General features: G+C 44.0%; 1 protein-coding gene across 5 annotated transcripts in view; it reads right to left on the bottom strand.

Annotated features, from left to right (window-relative positions):
• LOC107993573 (neuroligin-1) overlaps positions 1-18,773 on the bottom strand; it is a 278,033-nt gene that overhangs the window by 199,403 nt on the left and 59,857 nt on the right. For 4 of the 5 annotated variants that reach the window (XM_062079448.1, XM_062079447.1, XM_062079445.1 and 1 more), the window contains exons 2-4: positions 16,743-17,158; positions 14,295-14,745; positions 12,816-12,991 (exon numbers count right to left, since the gene is read on the bottom strand). In XM_062079448.1, coding sequence (XP_061935432.1) covers positions 12,816-12,991; positions 14,295-14,542 — 424 coding nt within the window. In that variant the 5' untranslated portion in view covers positions 14,543-14,745; positions 16,743-17,158. Of the gene's footprint in view, positions 1-12,815; positions 12,992-14,294; positions 17,159-18,773 lie in introns of all 5 variants that reach the window. The other variant, XM_062079446.1, reaches the window with a different exon arrangement.

The raw sequence follows: 18,773 nt of genomic DNA, 5'->3' as shown, positions 1-18,773 counted from the left end.
ATCCAACAACAACGCGCGCGAAGATTTTCGCCCGTGATGTCGGACGTGAATTGAATTCCTCTGCCTCTGTAAGTACACGTGTGCCGAGGAGCTGGAGGTGCACGTTAAAACGTGTCACACAGAGAGGGCTATAAATTCGAAGCTCCCCTGGGCTGGACGTCGTGGACGATTTTAACGCGGAGCGAGCAAGCTTGCCATCCTTGTGAAACCGGGATTTTCTTTTGTGCCCGCGACAGCATATATCGGTAAATAAGTGGATGACGTGACCGACCGTGCCTTCCATGTGCACGGGATCAAAAACGAGGGCGAGATACGAGCGGCACGTATATCCGGGGGGACGTTGCTAAAGCGTGGAGCGGCGTGACTTCTTTCTGAACGAAAACAGGCTGGAACTTTAGCCTCCTTGGATCGCCTTATAGCCGTTAGTGGCCATCGTCGCTACCTCCGCGATTTTATTATTACGTTCCACGATACCTCGCCACAAGCGATTACGATTCTGGCTTCACGATTCTTGTTGCTGTTCGCATTTCGGATGTCATCCGAGAGATTTTTAAAAGAAGTTTATAAGCCGAGTTTCGATTCTTTAAATCGGTGACAACGTTTTCCACTTTCGACTTTTCCCATTTTCGACTTTTCGGAACGCTCGTTTCTTTTTAAAAGAGACGATGACGTATTTATGTTGGATTTAAATGTGACACTCAATGTTCAGAGCGTGTGAAAGATTTATATCTACCTCTTGTTATATCTAACAAATTCGGATCTCGAAGCAGCGAAATATCCACCCTTCCGTCTCAATTATATTCCCGAGGTAACATTTTCAACGATAAATACAAAACCGACACGACAAGAGCATTATACCATTACGCTCGTTATAGCGAAAGAACAAGCGTGTCCGGTCCCGATTCCTGGAAACAAAAACTGAATTCACAATAGTGGAAGTCGGATCGCTTAATGCGTCGGGGACGCGTTCGTAATTTACGCGTCCAGTCAAACGACCTACTCGAGTTACTCTTTGTTTCGAGAGATGTTTCTTCTTTTTTTCTCTCAACTCTGCTCGCGAGTTGCTCTCCTTTCCGCGGAGAAAAATCGAATAAAAGGATAGAAGATAAAATAAATAGATAAATTAAAAGAAAGGAAACGAGAATTAATCCAATTTATCGGAAGATTAGAATTCTACCTTTTTGAAAAAAAGGTCGATCGATCCGAATCCACGGAGATGGTTTCTTCTAACGATTCTTCTAACAATTTTCTCGATCGTTTCCTAGTCGAGTCGAGGATCGATCTTCGACGTTAAGACGAAGGAAGGAAGGGGAGATACCCTCGGGGAGAAGCATCTTCGTCCTTTAAGCGTATGGAAGTTCGTTTGATCGTTGCTCGTTTCACGGAGGGATGAAAAGGAGGCTGTTATAAGACGTCGAGGGGAGGAAACTCGGAACTGAAAACGAAACGAGACGAGAGAGGCGAGCGGCGAACGCCTGTCGACGATAGCTCATTGTTTCTGGTTGCCCGCTTTCATCGTCCCTCTCTTTAACTCCGTCGACTGTTTCACCAGAAACACCTTTTCCGTTCCGCTCGCGCGAATTCGCCGTGATAAACGAGCCCAGGGAATGAATGAGCGTTGGATGTTTCGAAAGGATTCGATCGTAGTTGCAACGATGATCGAGGCTTCCAACCCTCGTTTCCACGACTGATTTCCGCGAGATCGGATGGAAATTGCTTGCACTTAGAAACTCTAATTTCAGTATATTTTTGAGATTGAGTCGGTTGCTTATTCATTGGGCGAAATTGGAAAATCTTTTCGAGATTGGATATCCTTGGTTCGTGAAAAGCTTGATAATTCAACTTCAAGCTGGCTGATTTCTTATACTCCCTTGAAAGTAGTTTTAATATATCATCACGAGTTAAAAAAGTTCGGTTTGACGGGTTTCATCTTAAAAACCCTCTTCCTTAAAAAAAAAAAAAAGTAAGAAAGAGTTGAGAAATTCGATACCAAACTTAAACGTAACAACAAAAGCGCTTAAGTTAAATTTATGATGGAAACTCGATCGAATTGTAAGGCAATTTACAATGGGGGAGGAGAAGGAGGAAGAAAAAGAATTGCTCGCGGCAAAGTTTTAATTAATATCATCCGCCGCTAATTACGCGCGCAATTTCCAATACGCGAACCCTTTCCGCATCGCGCATTTACACGAGGATACGAAGGGTTAATATCTCGAGTGTAGTCGTCAAGCGAGGGCGGGGATCTTCTTGCAATTTTACATCTCTCCTCCGTCTGGCGAGAGTGTTCAACCCTCCTTCGATCCCGACACTCCCCGTCATTCTCACCTTCCCCTTCTTCTTCTTCTTCTCAATTTTCACGCTCGCGTCCCTATCAACCGGGCACACGCCTCGTGATCAGTCTCTCTCTCTCTCTTCCATGCTTTTTTCCTTTTTCGCGCTCTCCACCGACCACTACCGACGTAGCTTTGAAGCATTAAAGGTAATCTTTAAGCTTAATCTTTGGGAGAAAATATTTAATCCGAATATATCTTCGGAGATAGGGAAGTCGTTGGGGAAAAAAAAGAAGGATTTGTTGCACGCGATTGGACGCGAAATTGAAGATGGGTATTTGCGTTGAAATGTAAACGTTGATTTTAATTATTCGGGAGAGATGGGAGAGGAGGAGGGGAGGGAATTACTCGGGAGCTTTTCCTATTTCTTTTTCACGTGCAAGATTAAAGTTTATTGCAAAGGAAATCGAAATATGAATACTTTTTCTTGATATTATTCCTTCCCTTTTGATAATTCACGTGATATAATTAATAATAACGGGAGAGATTTCCAAGAATAAATCACTCCATGGAATGAAGGAAGGATTCGTTCTAAATTTGATCTTTCTTAAAACATACCCTCGAATCGGTTAATTAATCGATCGAAATAATAAAATTAATTAACAATTACTCTACTATCATCGGTTATTCGATCGGAATTCCAGCCTCGCTCCCTCAAACAAATTTAAATTAAATTACACAGCTCCATACCGGGGAGGCGGGGATGAGGGAAGGGAATGGATGGATATCGATTCCGGAGTTTTAAATTTCCACCGATGGCCCACGCAATGCGGATAAATACAGAGAAGAGTACAAATTTTGAATACCAGATTACGGGCCGGGATCGTTCCGTAAAAAGTCCTCCCTCCCCGGCGGTGGAAAGCGGTCGAAATCTGCTTCTACTTCCTGCTTCCCCGTGGAAAAATATGCGCCCGACCCTCGAAAATCCTAGGTGGCGTTTCGAATCGTGTTCAACCCCCTCGTACACGAAACGCTGCGCGCCGCAGGGACACGTACAAACCCGCGAATGCACAGCGCTCGGCTCGCGTCCTCTCCTTCCCCCGCAGGGACACGATCCCACCGATTGTTTAATGCACGCGACAATTCCCCCTCCTCCCTCCCTCCTTCCACCACACCTTGTCACGGAGGAGGTGGATATTTGCATATGCGGTTGGTGGCGCGTCAAACGAATTCTACGAGCCGGCGTATCGTTTACACGGGCTCATATAAAACGGTATGCGCGCAAATCTTGTTGTCAGCCACCGTGTCTGACAACATACACGGGAATATTTTGGTTAAACAGAAAAAATATATATATACCGCGTCGTTGAAATTAATATTTGAATTATCGCGCGAATTTTCTATACGTGAGATAAATGAATCGGTCGATTTTTCTTTTTGAAATCATTCTTAGAAGAAATATTTACTTGGCAGGAATGGATAGAATAGGGATAGAATACGGTTCGTTCATCTTTATTTGAAAAGAGTTATTCGCTTTGCATCTCGTTGTGTTAAAAATTCAACAACACCCTTGCGGCCACGTTGAATCAATATTTTACGGCAGAGAATCTCCCTTACGAATTTGAAATACGCAACGTTTACCACCCTTACTATATTCTCGAGATCCTATAAATATAATTCATCGTCTTTCGACTAATTGAACTTTCCCTCTAATCAATAGAGACGCGTTCTTGGATGGGTTATGGATAATCGAGGGCTCACTCGATCATCGATCCTCGAGCCAATCTTCCTCGATGCTCGAGTTCAAATATGAAGGATTGTTATTTAGCTGTAACGAGGCTTTTAGACCCTTCAACATTTAATAATTATCAATCGAGATCGAGCCCTCTTGTCTTCGTGATCGTTCAAGATTGAATCAAATACGATACCGTGATACGATTTCGTTAATAGAAATGAATTAAAAAAAAAAAAAGGAAAAAGTAGAAGCACGCTTTCTGCTTTTGTGTCTTGAGTAAAACATTAAATTCGAATATATTCCATTTTCTTTCCCTCCCTCTTTTTTCATCGTTCGCGAAAAACGTTTCCACAAAGGACGAGAGTCGTGATTTATCTTAATTAATCCTCGATCAAAGCACGTGAACGAGATTCGAGGCTGCGGTGACGAAAAAGAGCAGCTAGGGTGACGAAGTTATTAATGCGGCACGGTTAAACGCGGCACTGCGTCGAAAGTACTGTGTTCTACTTGAGTTATGACGCTATTAGGACGAGAATGATTGCGCACAGCCACGAGTTTCCGGCCTGGGTGTAATTAAGAGCTGCCGATCGTGGTGTCGAGCTCGAGGAGACGGAGATTCGCTAGACCGCGTGATTGATTACCCAGCACTTGTTACCCACCAACTCTCCCTACTCCTTTTTTTCCTTTTTTTATGTTTTTTATTTGGCTTCATGCCCGTGTTTCGATCACCAATTTTCGCGTCACTCATTGCGACAGATATGTTGACAAACAATTTCTAATTTATCCCTCGTAATTCATCCCCGTATAATGAACTTCGCACGAATAAGATATAAAATTGATCCTCGACCAATTCACTTTAAGAAACCACGTAGAACACGTATCTTTTTATCCCCGAAAAAAATTCATTCGCGATGATTTACATAACATATGTCGCACCTATGCCCGCGAATAATTCGTACGATTTATCATTCGAGTTTTGCCGATTCTATTTCCTTCCTAAAAGCTTTCCTCCCCCCTCCTACCCTAGCAAAACAAACTTCCCCCGAAAGAATTTCCGCGTGGCTCGCCACGCCACTATAACTCTCGCGATCGACGGCGCTTTTATCGTGCCGCCCTTAATCAAAACGTCCAACCTTTTTCGCCATATGTTCCGCGCGGCGGGGACCAAGTGGCCGTCGAAAGGCCACGGGACAATTCCTTGGAACTTTAGTTTTAGACAATCAAAGAGAGAGAGAGAGAGAGAGAGAGAGAGACATCGCGTTAACGATCGATGGTATTCTATTCCCTTTCGGCCATAATTCAACCGGGCCAAGTTTTCCAACTTAGATTAGCGATTCAATTTGAATCGGCGATGAATCATCTTCAAAAATCATTTTTTAATCGGAATTATCGAGATGGGACGAGTTACGAGGAGGAAGACGAACGACCTCTTTCGCGCCGAGTCTTTTGATCAATCGCCTTCGCTAATTTAATAACAAGGAAGGATGAAATTATTCCAAGATTTCGATGTTCGTCCGTGAGACGAGCTTCTCGTTATTGCGAGTCCTCGTTATTCCAGTAAAATCGCATATCCCGGTGTAAACAGAATTGCAAACAGCACGAAAGGGAACGATTTGTTTTAGATAGACGAAACGATGGAATTATTCCTTCAGCAATTCGATGATGACTGTCGTCCGAAATGTTGCTCGATGTTTGATTAACTGAGTGTTCGCAACTGTCTAATATTTTAAGAATTTTCCAATTATTAATTCCTTTACTCCGATCGAGAAAATTAAATCGAACGTGATCGAATTAAACATTCGTTCCGTGTATAATATATTCATTTGTTCCAATAAAAAATTACAGGTGGAAGTAAAAAAAGAAAACAAAGAAAGAAAGATAATTCCAGGTTGATCTTTAATTCTAGAAGGGAAGCGTAGCAAAGAGAAAGCGGAAAGGGAATTTCTTCTGCTATCCGATTAATTCGCAGTCGCGGCACGAAAGTGGCGTTTTCGCGACGCTCTCGTAAATACGTTTATCTATTCGTAATGGTGGCGATGCTATCGATCGCCACGGCGCAGAAACAACCGGCTCGTAATTACCAGTTCGCTTCTACTTCCCGACTAAATCGCCACGATAATTCTCGACTGTCGCTCGCGATCGGGTTTTCTCTCTAAGTGGATCATCCCCGTAGCGAGTTTCGCGCTGCGAAGCGACTCGTCGACTCTCCACGATAACTTTGAAAATTCCATCTTTCAAATAATAAAGCCGGAAGAGAGAGAGAGAGAGAATATTTTTGAAAGAAATTTTTATATTGCTCCGATTCGCAATTCTTTACTCCTGCTTAGGTATCTTCCCTAAGTTTCTGTCTCGACGACACCGAGTAAAGTCGAAGAGACATTATTATTATTATTATTGTTCGTGGTTTCAGAAATTAGGAATGAAATAGCAATGATTTAATTCAACTAATTTCCAAGTCAACAAGTCGAGAATCTTGAACTCTCTAGCGTCGCCCATCTCGGCGAGGGCAAGTTACATAAGTTTTGGGAGAAGAGGAGAGGAGAAATTCCAGAAATGTCAACGAACAGTCAACGTACATTTCTCCCTCTGTTGTCCCACCACGAATCGAACAACAAGACGAGTTTCTGACACGCGTGCCAGTATCGTTCGGTTATTCCTCTCCTTGTTGTGATTTGTTTGCGAATCGAATATTCCGGGAATTCGTGTTTGATCGAGGGAATGAAGACAGGGATTCGTTCTCCTTCTCTTGATTCAGAAAAAAAAAAGAAAAAAAAGAAAGAGGGAAAAACACAAGAGGGGGAGGAAAAAAGAAGCAAAGAGACACGGAATAACGTGTGTGCAGGCGATCTCTTCTTCCCTCTTCTTCTCTTCTCGAGCGAGAAAAGGGAGCAAGAACGGGAGAGGTATAAGTTAAGGAGGCAACGAAGATGAGGGTAGCGTTCCTTTGTGAAACGTAATTCGTATTCCAAGTATGAGGCAACCGTTCACCTACCGCCACTGCCTGAAAGTCTTTGATGTCTCTCTTTCCACTTGGCTTACGCTCTTTTTTTTCTCTTATTAAAGACCAGCACGTGTCAGGGGGCACTCCTTCTGCGTGATTAATTAAAACGACATCTTCTCAGGCTAATGAGCCTGCATCATTTTATGGTCGACATTTCAGGTTGACTCTTTTTCTTTTTTTTTTATATATATATATAGAAAAAAATACATTCACTATAGAAAGATTCACTCTTGACGATCGTCGCTTCGTTGGAAAAAATTTTCCAACCTTGTAAAAGTAAAATTTCTTCCGTTTCTCTTCCTTCCTTACGATACGCTACTTGGCAAATACTTAATAAAACGATTACATTTCATTTAAATATCCATCGATCGATTCGATTCCAAATTTCCAAAGATTTTTCTCCAAAGAACTTTCGAAGAGGAAACGAATTCCCGAACCGAAGAACAAAAGAGGCAACCTCATCGCTCTCAATTTGCACTTTTCCCTTACCGAATTTTCTTCCCTTCTTCGCCTCCCAAACCTTCTATCGATAAATCCATCCCCGATCTTTCCTAAATTCTCGGCAAAAATGCGAGACCAAGTTGGCAACCAAGGGGGAAAAATACAAATGGAGGTTGATCATCTTATCGGCGATATGGAACAGGGGAAACCACTTCGTCTTTCCGTTCACTCGGGACGAGCAAATAATTTCACGGGGCTACGGGCTTCGAAGAAATTCATGCAAACCAACTATTTCGAACGAATAATCCCCATCTTTCGAGGGATTCGATTATTAGGGCGAGGAAAACTTGCCGCCATCTTCTTTCACGGTTCCTGCAGTTCCTTGTCGAGATTAGGCGTGTGATCGCCAACCTCTTTTCTCCGGTTCCATCTTTCCTTTCGATAGAAACTTCTGAAACGAAGAGAAACGAGCGGCCGTGCATTAAGCGAGTCTCCAACTTTCACCCGATCTTCCATTAACCTCCCGGATGCGATATCGGGTGAAACAATGGAACTTGCCCTCTCAATACTTGGATATTCCAGTGTGCTTGTTTCGAAGTGTGGAATATATATATGCGTGTACGGAAGGATGATTCAATAAGATTTAAAGAATAAGAATAAGAACCTTCTTTTCGTTCCTCTTACTCGATCCCTTTTCTAGAAATATTAGATTTTAGAAACACGAATACTATAGAGTCGTCGAACATTCATGTATGTAGTCTCTGCAAAGTTTCTACGATATTAATAAAACAAAATAATTGATAATGGAACGTGGCTTACTCACTTTCGATCGGAAACATAAATCGGGATGGCCGGCTAGTTTCGAATTCACTAAGGGATAGAAGTTTAATAGCTCGAGATTCGATGCCTTTTAACAGCCCTTTCTGCATAAATAATTATATCAAACGATGACGCTTTACTCTTCAGCGTCCGGTTAAGTATCCGGTTAATTTCGGGATTTAAAATATGTTCTCGCTCGGAGAGAGAGAGAAAGAGAGAGGGGGGAAATTTTACTTTCAAAGGTTAGACCCATTGATCGCTTTTAAATTTAATCTGTCAGAGATTGGAAATTCTGCTCTCACAAAGGACATGTGTTTCCTCGTTGAACGTTACACGTTGAATAAAAGTTTTCGCGGGGAAAGGATACACGAACACAATGACGATATACTCCGATTTCCTCCTCTTTTCTTTTTAATAATTAATTTCGCATTTTTACTAATTATTAGAGGAGCGGGGTCACCAACACGAAAGTCAGGGATTTATAAGCATTAAATTATTTCCGTTGGCCCCGATTCTCTTGATGGAAAAAACGAATGGGCGTTATTAGAGCCGCCTCACATCACTCTTCACGGAAGAAAAATTTGTTTTATGACGGGGCGTGAGTGAAACTTGTTGGCCGGCCAATTCCCCGCGAATGATAAATAATCGGCGAAAATTGATCTAACGCCTCTATCGCCAATACTCGAATCGACGGGATGGAAGAAGAAAATTTTTTTTCTCGAATCGAGCTCGCCAGCTTCTCTCATTCGCCATTCGTCTATTAAGGATAAGATACTGATCGTTGTTTCGAGTATTAAACGAGAAGAGATATTACAGTTTCTTAAGAATTATAATACGGATTGCATATTCGATATTCGGGATACGATCAATCTTATAGATATTCGAGTGGATCCGGTTCGACGATAGATCAACCATAAAACCGGTTCGACTGAAAAGTATACAAGCCCCGGCGAGAATTGAAAGGAGGTGAGCCAAGTTGAATACGAAAGTTCGCGCAAGAGGACGAGAGATGTGTAAAATATTCAGGGAATTCCTTCGGTTGCTCTCGCGTTTGATGGCCCCGCTCTCCTCTGTCTTACAATTTCATCCGAATCACTCGCTCTCCTATTCTCTTAGATAGAGCACAGATACCGAGCGAATCTCCCTTTCCGAAAATTCGAGTTTGTACGAATAGGCGACGAGTCTCGACGTGTCATTCCTTTTTCTTCTCTTTTCCTTTCTTTCTTTCTTTTTTTTTTTCTTCATATCCGATACTCGGTATCGATATTCCATCTTCCCCGTGAATGGAAATCCTGATGGTCGAGGGAGCTTCTCAAGACACGTCCAACATCGGAAGATGATCGAGTTCTATACACGCGTATACACCAGGTTCGAGCCACTTAACACGTGTAATGCTAAGAGCTACGTCTTCCCGACCTCTGAGTAGAATCAACCGCTCTGTAATCCCTCTTGTCATCGCAGCCAATTGAGATCGTGTCCTTGGATGTCAGATCGGCTTCTAGTGTTCTTAAGCGCGTCCCGATTAATCGAGTTGATTCCAATCTGGATCGGAAATATAAACGAAAGATCAATCCATCTCGAGATCGAGCTTCGTCGTTAAATCTCGCTCGAGAGAAAGGAAGAGAGATAATGAGAGAGGAGGAGGAGGAGGATGCATCGAAGGAATAAAATTTCGCGACGAGGTGACGACGATAGCGATAAAATCAACCCGCCGTTTCGCTGACTGCGCGAATCGAAGCGGCGATCCACGATGCATCTTTTATATGGATTGCGGGAAACGGCGTATCCAGAGCGGAATGTTAAGAGCTTACAGCGACAGCTCTTCCGTTGTCACTAAATTTCCCAGCGATCTGTATGCGCCTCCCTGTTTGTAAACAGGCCGCATGCATCGCTTGTGCATTATTAAACGTCAGCCGGATCGAAAATTGTTTCGATCGTTGACCGTTTTGCTCGGGAATTACGGGATCAGCTTTGTCCATTATCGTTCTCGTTTCGAAGGAGAGGGAATATAACGCTTCGATTCCACCTCCGACGAAAATAACAAAACCGTTGCTATTATTAACGACGATCGCAGGAATTAATCCTCCCCTTTACGTGGAGCGAAAGTGACGACGAGTCGATTCCAGAATCACAATTTATTTGCGAGAATCGAGTTTATGACGAATCACGATCGGAAGAAAGAGGGGTCGTATCGAACTATTTTTCAATCGGAGGCGGGGATCCCAGACAGGGGCGGGAGCACATCCGCGACAGTTTCGCATTCTGGACAGCTGCCCCGCCACCAGGTAGTCACGCTCGCGCGCAGACTTGCAGAGTAGCGTGTTCTGGTTTCCTATTCCGGCTTACATTTACGTCTGTACGATGTTTCATTGTCGAAACGCGAACGTGCAGCCCGCGATACACGAAAGAGATGAAAACGGTTTGACCCGGATCCCATAGGGAGGGGTTGCACCGCACAATGTTCGATGCACAACCCTCTATAGCCGCTTTGTAGTGCTTTCTTTCGCTCGTTCCCTTGCTAACCCTCCGCAATTCCTCGACTACACTTCTTTTTTTTTTTCCTTTCTCTTTTTCTCTTCCCCCTCTTCAACGAGCACCATCGCTCAAATATCATGCATCACTTTTCGGCAAGCAGGTCTCTATTCCTGGGTGGATTCGCTACACGGAGATAAATTAGTTCGCGGAATAGCTGATAACGGAATAGAGGTGATCGAGGGGGTAGTTTGCTAACTAGTTGTCTAACGATTAAGCGCATTTCGGGAATACTGGCGTCATGTTTGAACTGTGAATTGTTTCGCGTATAGCAAATATTATCGGATAGAGGGATGACGATAGTAATTAGTAATTTCATAAAATCATTGGTGTATATTTTCTCGTTTAAGAGCTGGAAAAAATATTTATCTATACCGTTTCGTTAAATTTCTTATTATTTAGCAGTATGTTGACACGAGTGACAACAGGGCACAACGCACTTTTCAACGTAATTTTTCCTCGACGAGTTTTGTTCGATACGAGGATGGAGATTACGTACAAGATCGAAACGAAAGGACGATGCATCTTTATCTGGTTTAGAAAAATACTTCCTCTCTATTTCTCTCCCCTTTATTTTGTCAAAAATACAGTGAAACGTGTACGCGTATCTCGCAAGACGAAACGTAGCAGCGACGCTTTTGCCATTCAATTTCCGGCCCGAAAGAGGGTGCAAGAAAAACGGGGTACACGCGGGTGGGCCGAGAGTGAGTTTAAGGCGAAAAAATAAAATTTCCCATTTCGTGGGGAAAACATCATGATGTATTATTATTGAAACCGTCTCTTGCCTTGCAACGTAGCGCAGAGAGAAATAACATTGTGCGAAAAACGTTAAAAAACAAGGTTCAAGACTCGAGTGTCGCCCACACACGCCACGATTTTTCGTATCATGCCTCTATAAAAATTCTCCTCCTGCGTGACCCACCTAACGATAGAACAGTTTTAATTATTTCTTTTTCTTTTTTTTTTTTATTTTATAAATCATCTTTCAAATTTGACAACGAGAATATCTTCTTTCAGAGAGATTTCACGGGAGAGAAAATATTGTATATCGCATAAGGCTCTCGATTCTTGTTCCCTGATGAAACTTGTAATCTGGCACGGTTCTCGAATAAATATTTAACGCGTATCGCCGAAGGGGAAACGTAGCACAAAGTCGAGGATTAATATATCTCACGAAATATCGAACCTCGAAGTTTATCGAGTTTGGAAAAATATATATATCCGGGGAAAAAAATTCACCTATATTAAAAAGTTTTCAAAAAAAGAAAAAATTAGATGGAAAGATTCCTTCTCGCTGGGAGGAACGCTATCAATGAAACAGCAACTACGATGAGGTATGCAAAAAGTTACGTTGAACACGGCCGCATGAAATCTAGTTTTATGTGTTTTTTGTCATGTTTGCTGATACCGCGGCAGCTCGGATGGAAGAAAACGGGGTCAGAAAGTTACAACGGAGAGGGAACGGCGGAGCTACTTGGCTATTCGACATCGACAAGTATGCTTAATATTAAAACGGCGCGTTCGTTCACGATCGTTCCGCGTATAAAGTGGATTTTTCAGAGTCTCCCCGCTTCGTTTATAATTTCCTTCCATCCTATTGGCTCCCCGGATGTGCGTGAATCGAGATCGAATATATCTTCGAGAGCGATCCGAGCGAGATTGATCCGAGATCCCTATCCTATTTTAGTATACACGAATCAGAAATCAAGTATTTTCGTTCCATCCGCTAACTAGAGTCATTTTAGAATTTTTACGACAAGATGAAATACCACTTCGAATCGAGTCCACTCATCGCTTATAAAATACAACTCCATAAACGATCTCCCGCCAAATGTACGATTATCGAATGCTGGCCGCATTCTTTCGTATTTTCGACATCAGCCGTTCAACTATTCGTATCTCGAATACTCGTTCTTCGCGAGCTCTCTCGAGCTCTGCTATCAACGTGGAGACGTAGCGGCTCGAGAGGAAGAGCTTCGAGGCTCGGTAATTTTTCCTCGGTGTAGAAATTACTCACCCATGGCCGGCGCGTAGATGTTCAGGTAGAGGCAATCCTCGCTCTGATTTCGCAGATGGGGTAGCAATCTCTTCAAGTACTCGAGTCGACCTTTCGGCATCCGCTCTAACGCCTCTTGCTCATTTGAGATGTCGGGCAGCTTTTGAGGACAGACTGGACCGACCGAATCCGATAACCTACAAAGAAAGATTTTACGTCGATCCACTCGTGCGAAATGAAATTTTCAACGAGATCCTCGCTCTATAGACGCACCTTCGACTTCTTGCGCGATTAACCGTTCTTCGTTTCAAATAAAAATATGGATGAAAACTGCGATATAATAATTACGAAGCAAGAGATATAAAAAAAAGAAATTGTTTATCCCTATATATTTTCGTTTCCTTTTAACGCCAGATATATCGAGATTTGTTCAAGGCAATGTGGAAAAAGGTACTTGGAAATATGAAATTTAATTCTCTAAAAATACGGGTCGGTCTTCCGGGGGAAAAGAGGAAGCCTTGAGCCAAATTTTTGATTCATCGCGAGTGGCGTGCGTTTGAAATTTCGAAAAAATGCGCTTTGAGAATATTCTGTTCTTGACGACCAGCCGCCAAGTACTCCGTGCTTAGTTAATTATGTGTTCCGAGTGTATTGCGTTACGAGCACCTTTGTCCCTCCGACTCGTAATATATGGAGATTAAGGTCGTGTATAATTGTGTTTCCGTTTTTGCTTCGCCAGCATGGAGCGAGAAAAGAGTCGTTGGAGGCAGAAGAGGATCGCCAACTCTGCCGAAATATTCTAAAGCCTTGCATTTGCCGAATTTTGGCAAACGTCGGTCCTCGAATTTTTCTCTCCCCCGTTTTACTCCCCTTTCCATCATATTTTTGAAAATCATCGGTTGGGATAGGGAAAACAAAAAAGCAAAAAAAAGGGGAAGAGAAAAAGTAGCTTCGCCAACATTTTTCATTCTACCCGAGTAATTTTTTAATCCGAGTCCTATCCAGATGACAGGTCGGCGGACGTATGAAAGGATACGTTAAATACTTGGGCGAATTTCAAAGCAGTAGTTTGACATAACTTCGCGAGAAATATGCCGATGGAATACGTTCGACGGTTTCGAGTGGAAGGGGAGGGATTAAAAGGAATGTTCTTTGGAAATCAAAGTTTACGTTAAAATTTTAGGCTTCCTTGAATATCAAATGCGAAATAACAACAGTTTCGGTCTATCTCAACTGTTTCGTACCGAGATTCCTACTTCGTCACGCGATCCCGTGTAAAGGAGCAACGCGGTCGAATTCGAGTTTCTACGAAGAAATTCATCGTTCCATATTCGAAAATTATTCGAATCTTCTTATTGAATCATCCAACATTCCAAGTACCTTCTCCTCGTCCATCATTAATCATCCAAGCGATTTCGGTGACTTCGAAGATTATAATATTCTATTAACCGATGCACTAAGAAAATAAAGAAATAATTATACACATACAGTTCCGCTCACCTGACTCCTTCCCACGGACTGGACGCCTTGGTCGGCGAAAATCTGTTGCCCCCTATCGGAGGGGTCGCGTACGGTATCCCGAGATAGACGTCGATCGGCTTGAGGAACTTGGCGTATTCGAAGGAGCGTACGACCCCCTGCACCTCGCCGTAACGCGTCTGCACGATCCGTGGATTGAGCTTGCTCTTGATCGAGAGCGAGAGGGTGGGCGGCGCGATCAGACAGACGAGAATCAGGAAGAGTTCCATCTTGCTCCTCTCCGCCCCTAGCCCCGCGCGCCACCGCCACGATTACCCTGTGCGGCCACGCGCGCGCGCACACACAGACACACACAGCCGCACGCGGCTCCTCGCAATCGCTATCGATCACCTGTCCCCGTGACGATCGTTCTTCATTTAGGCCTGTTCGAGCGCTAACTGCGCGCCACCTCCGCGTATGCTTGCGGTTTTCCCTGAAATTCCAGTAGGAACCGGTTCAGACATCGATCCCTCCTTCCCTCCACCACTCTCCGAGGAATCGCCACGATAATTGGCGGCGTTGGGTCAGAGAGGTCGGCCAGGAGAGAGATCGAAAAGGTGCGCTGCTGGTTTCCAGGACAAAGGAATTTTGATTCGCTACGAAAGGGAATTTCTTTCTTTGAGAAAGAATTCGCGCGATAATTGATCAGGGAAAGGAGAAGGGGAAGGATTGGAGAAGCGTTTCTCGCCGGTTTTCGAATCAGCGATTTTCTTCGAATTTGGAATTTGAGGAATTTTGCTAAAGAGAGTCCCTTATCGATGCCATTTTCTCCCGCCATATCGTTCCTCCGTATGTTGTTAGTTCGAAAGTGAAGAATCGTATCGTAAGATACGACAATTGAGAAATATTATGCAATATCCAAAAATTGTTGGTCCGATTCAACTTGGATCTTGAATATTGAAATTCGTACGAGATAAATTCGTACGGTTGCACATATACGTGTACGATAATTTAATCAAACGATCGATATCGCGAAATACGGGCCACTTTATCCCAAAGTAGCCGGCGTCGGATTTGGAAAGTGGTTCCAATTACAAAACTCATCTTGCCAGCCAGATTCTGGGGGGTGGGGAGGAAAGCTAATTCGGCGGTGGTAAGCTTCTATCCATCTCGAATTTCGGTTTCTATTCGGTTTTAAATTCTCATCCCGGGCAGGAAATTTTTATTGCTCTTTGACGCGGGACAAAGTGGGGCGGGTGGGAACGGTGATTGGTGCGTGTTCAATCGAGGGATATTCTTTATGGAAATGGCGAGTATATCTGAACTGGAAACACAGTCAGGTCGAAATTGAAGTCGGATAAGGGACGTAAAAGTAATCATCGATGGCTTTGCTTGAAACTCCGTAACGATTCGGGGAATGGATTGGCGGAGGAGTGAAAGAAGCGTGGCACCGTTCCCCAGAAAAAGGAAGAAGAAAAAGAGAAAGGAACGCGAAACAAAAATTACGAAAGAAGGGATCTCTCTTCTCGCGCTTCTCTAAATCCTGTTTCTTGCCCCGTAATGCTGTCCCAATTTCCCACCGCTACTATTTCACCAAGATAAGAGAGGAAAGAAATATTCGCGAGATCCCCTCCTACTCGCGTAGAAAACAATTTCCTACGATTCCCTTCCCGAAACGCGGCACTTTCCCTATTTTTCTAATTCTAAACGTCCACCTTTCGATTCCTGTTCATCCCGATGAATATTAAACAAGGGTGGAAATCGAGCGGAAATCAATCCGATATCGATCGGGCAGCGAGTCTAAGAGGGCCGATAAGTTAATGGAAAGTAGCCCGGGGCGAGGATAGACCGAACGTACTCGTACATGGAACCATTATGGAAATCGGTACTTATCAGTCTCTGGAAAGGAGGAAGACGAGGAAGATGGGGGAGGGACGGGTGGGTTTAGCTAGTCGTCTAACTGGATCACGCGCTCTTCGTCATCCGCGGGCCCGCAGTGAACGGCAGGAAGAAGGAGATAAGGCGTTTCAGGGAAACGACTTCCCACCCTTATCGGTCACGCCCGAATTCTTTTCCCAAGAAGAGTCTATCTGGAAGATTTTCGCGATGATACCGCGAGATATCGGCCGGTTCCCGGGAACGATGGGGGATCTCGGAAATGGCATCATCGAATTTCATCATCGTTTCCATATAGTTCAGTGGGTACGAGAGTAGCAAGGTAAGAAGGTCAACTCGGCCGACTCGGTTCGACTTCTTTTCATAGTTGTCGCAGCGAATCGAATTAACGCGCGTTTGAAAGCAATTCTTGATTACTCGATTCGATATATCCGACACGGATAATATTGTCACTCGTGCGGTCACAGGAACGGAAGGCTCGGTTAAATGGTTAATTGGGGATCGGGGTTGTTTCGAGTTGTTTCGCTAGAAAAGGCATCGAGAAGAGAAGTCAAGGAAAAATTGGCCCAGTTTCCCGCTAACGAGGTCTCTTACCATCAGACTCGATCATCGACTTTAATTAACCTCCGGATCGGGGGACAGCAGCAACACCGAGCACACGCATTCAAGCGCTCGAGTCTTCCTTGGACATTTTTAAAGGTTGAGACGCGTACCGACCGACACTTCTAATTCTTCAACCCCATCTCGATTCCTACGCGCGCAACTCCGCTCGAGGCGGATGAGGATCGCGGAAGCAACGATATGTCGCGACGTGGAATTTCATTTATACGCTTTTTTTTCTTTTCCTTTTTCTACACCGCGACGTTTCCACGACGCCCCACGATTCTTCGAAATCGAGCGATTTCTTTGACTTTCCCCCCTCCTCCCCCTTTATTTTTCGATATCAAACTCGTCGAATAACTTGCGAAGGTGAAGATGACGAATATTTCTCTCGTCGCACTCGGCAAATTCTGAAACAGAGAAAGGAAAATAATTATTAACGAGCGATGTAGAAAGTTGAAGAGAGATCGCGCAATTTTCTCATCGGAGATTAAAAAATGGATAATCGTTTCGAAACGATCCCTTCCTTTCTCGTCTCGCGTAGACACCATCAAAGCGGAGGGAAAGCGGCATCGTCGAAACGAAAACCAATGCACGGTACGGGTATATAGAACACGCTCGGTATAAAAGCGGCTCAAGCTTTCTCAGAATCACGAGGAGATAGAGGCAAATACGTTCTCCCCCCCGTTTCGAGATCGCATGGTCCTCTTCAAAATCGATAACGCAAACCGTTGGATAGTTAGAAAAGGCGAATACATAAAGTTATACGGTCGAGTTTTTCCTAAAAGCGTATCGAGATAAGAAACCTTCCGAGAAAGGGGATCAGAGATTCGGTCTAAACAACCTTATTTCGATCTCGATGCAAAATGTTCAAGACGTAGGCTCGAGCTCGAAGAAACTATCCGATACAATCTTCGACGAAGATAACACGTCCATGATCGAACGACCGCAATTCCATAAAATAACGTTGCGTCGTTGGTCGATAAAATATCGACGCAAAAGAGCTTGATCGAAACAATCTCTAATTACTCGTCCTCTTTGTCCTTCTTTCGTGCTCGTGTGAAAATTTACCTTTCTCTCTCTCACGTCAAAGCATTTCTTTTTTCGCGATTCGACGAAACTGGGTCACTCGATCGTTCCAATTAGCCCGGTTTAATATTCTCTCGAATTGCCATTCTTACGATTGAATCGGCTCGGCTCAATTTCGGCATAACCTTCACCGCGAGGCGGACCAAGGTAAAACTCGAATCAACGGACCCCGACCTCCTTCCATTGTTTCGTTCGATCAGCCGCTGTTTTCGCCTTCCAACGACGCGGGGGCGTAGGAAGAATGGAAGAACAACGCTTTGCTCGCGTTCAATTAACGCCGTTAAACAGACTAATCGAGGGAACGGAGGTGGCACCAGCTACCAACAGCTGCTATACCTATACCTGGATCCACAGTCGATTAGACAACTACCCAATAAGTGGCTCCGAGACGCGAATATTATCGGGAGTCGCCGAGGGCAAATGGCGGAGGTCGCTCTTGCAAGCGTAATTGTACGCTTCTGCCTGCGCACGAGATGCACAAGGAGATGAAACCTAGGATCTTCCAAATGAGCTCGAACACAATATTACAATCTTGCCAGTCTTATCGAAAGTCTTGACGTTATTAAAAGATACTTCCATTCGAATTCTTTTTTTCTCTTTCGAAGAAAATTAAAACACGTCCAATCCCTTTGTACCGTCGAATGAGATGGAAGAAACGAAAGCTGGGGATATTTTTAAAAGGTGGTGGAGAACGACCACGTAGATAGGTAGCATGAGCAGGTAGGCAGCTCATTAACCGCGCCACACTCCATTAGACGGTTGATTATTCCAAGCGCAAGGATAACCCAGCCGCATTGTAGTCCACTCGTTCGCATGCCAAGCGTCGAAACGCGTCACGAGACGCTACGTGCTCACGCGAGTTGCGTTTCCTCTCTGCTCCTGGCATACACATGACTGCACAGACGCAGCTGCACGTCACACATACACACACACACG

The sequence above is a fragment of the Apis cerana genome, linkage group LG9 (genome assembly GCF_029169275.1).
Source record: "Apis cerana isolate GH-2021 linkage group LG9, AcerK_1.0, whole genome shotgun sequence".
In the NCBI taxonomy this organism is placed as follows: domain Eukaryota; kingdom Metazoa; phylum Arthropoda; class Insecta; order Hymenoptera; family Apidae; genus Apis; species Apis cerana.
The sequence above is the reverse complement of the archived record's forward strand: the minus strand, read 5'-3'. Positions and strand labels throughout refer to the sequence as shown.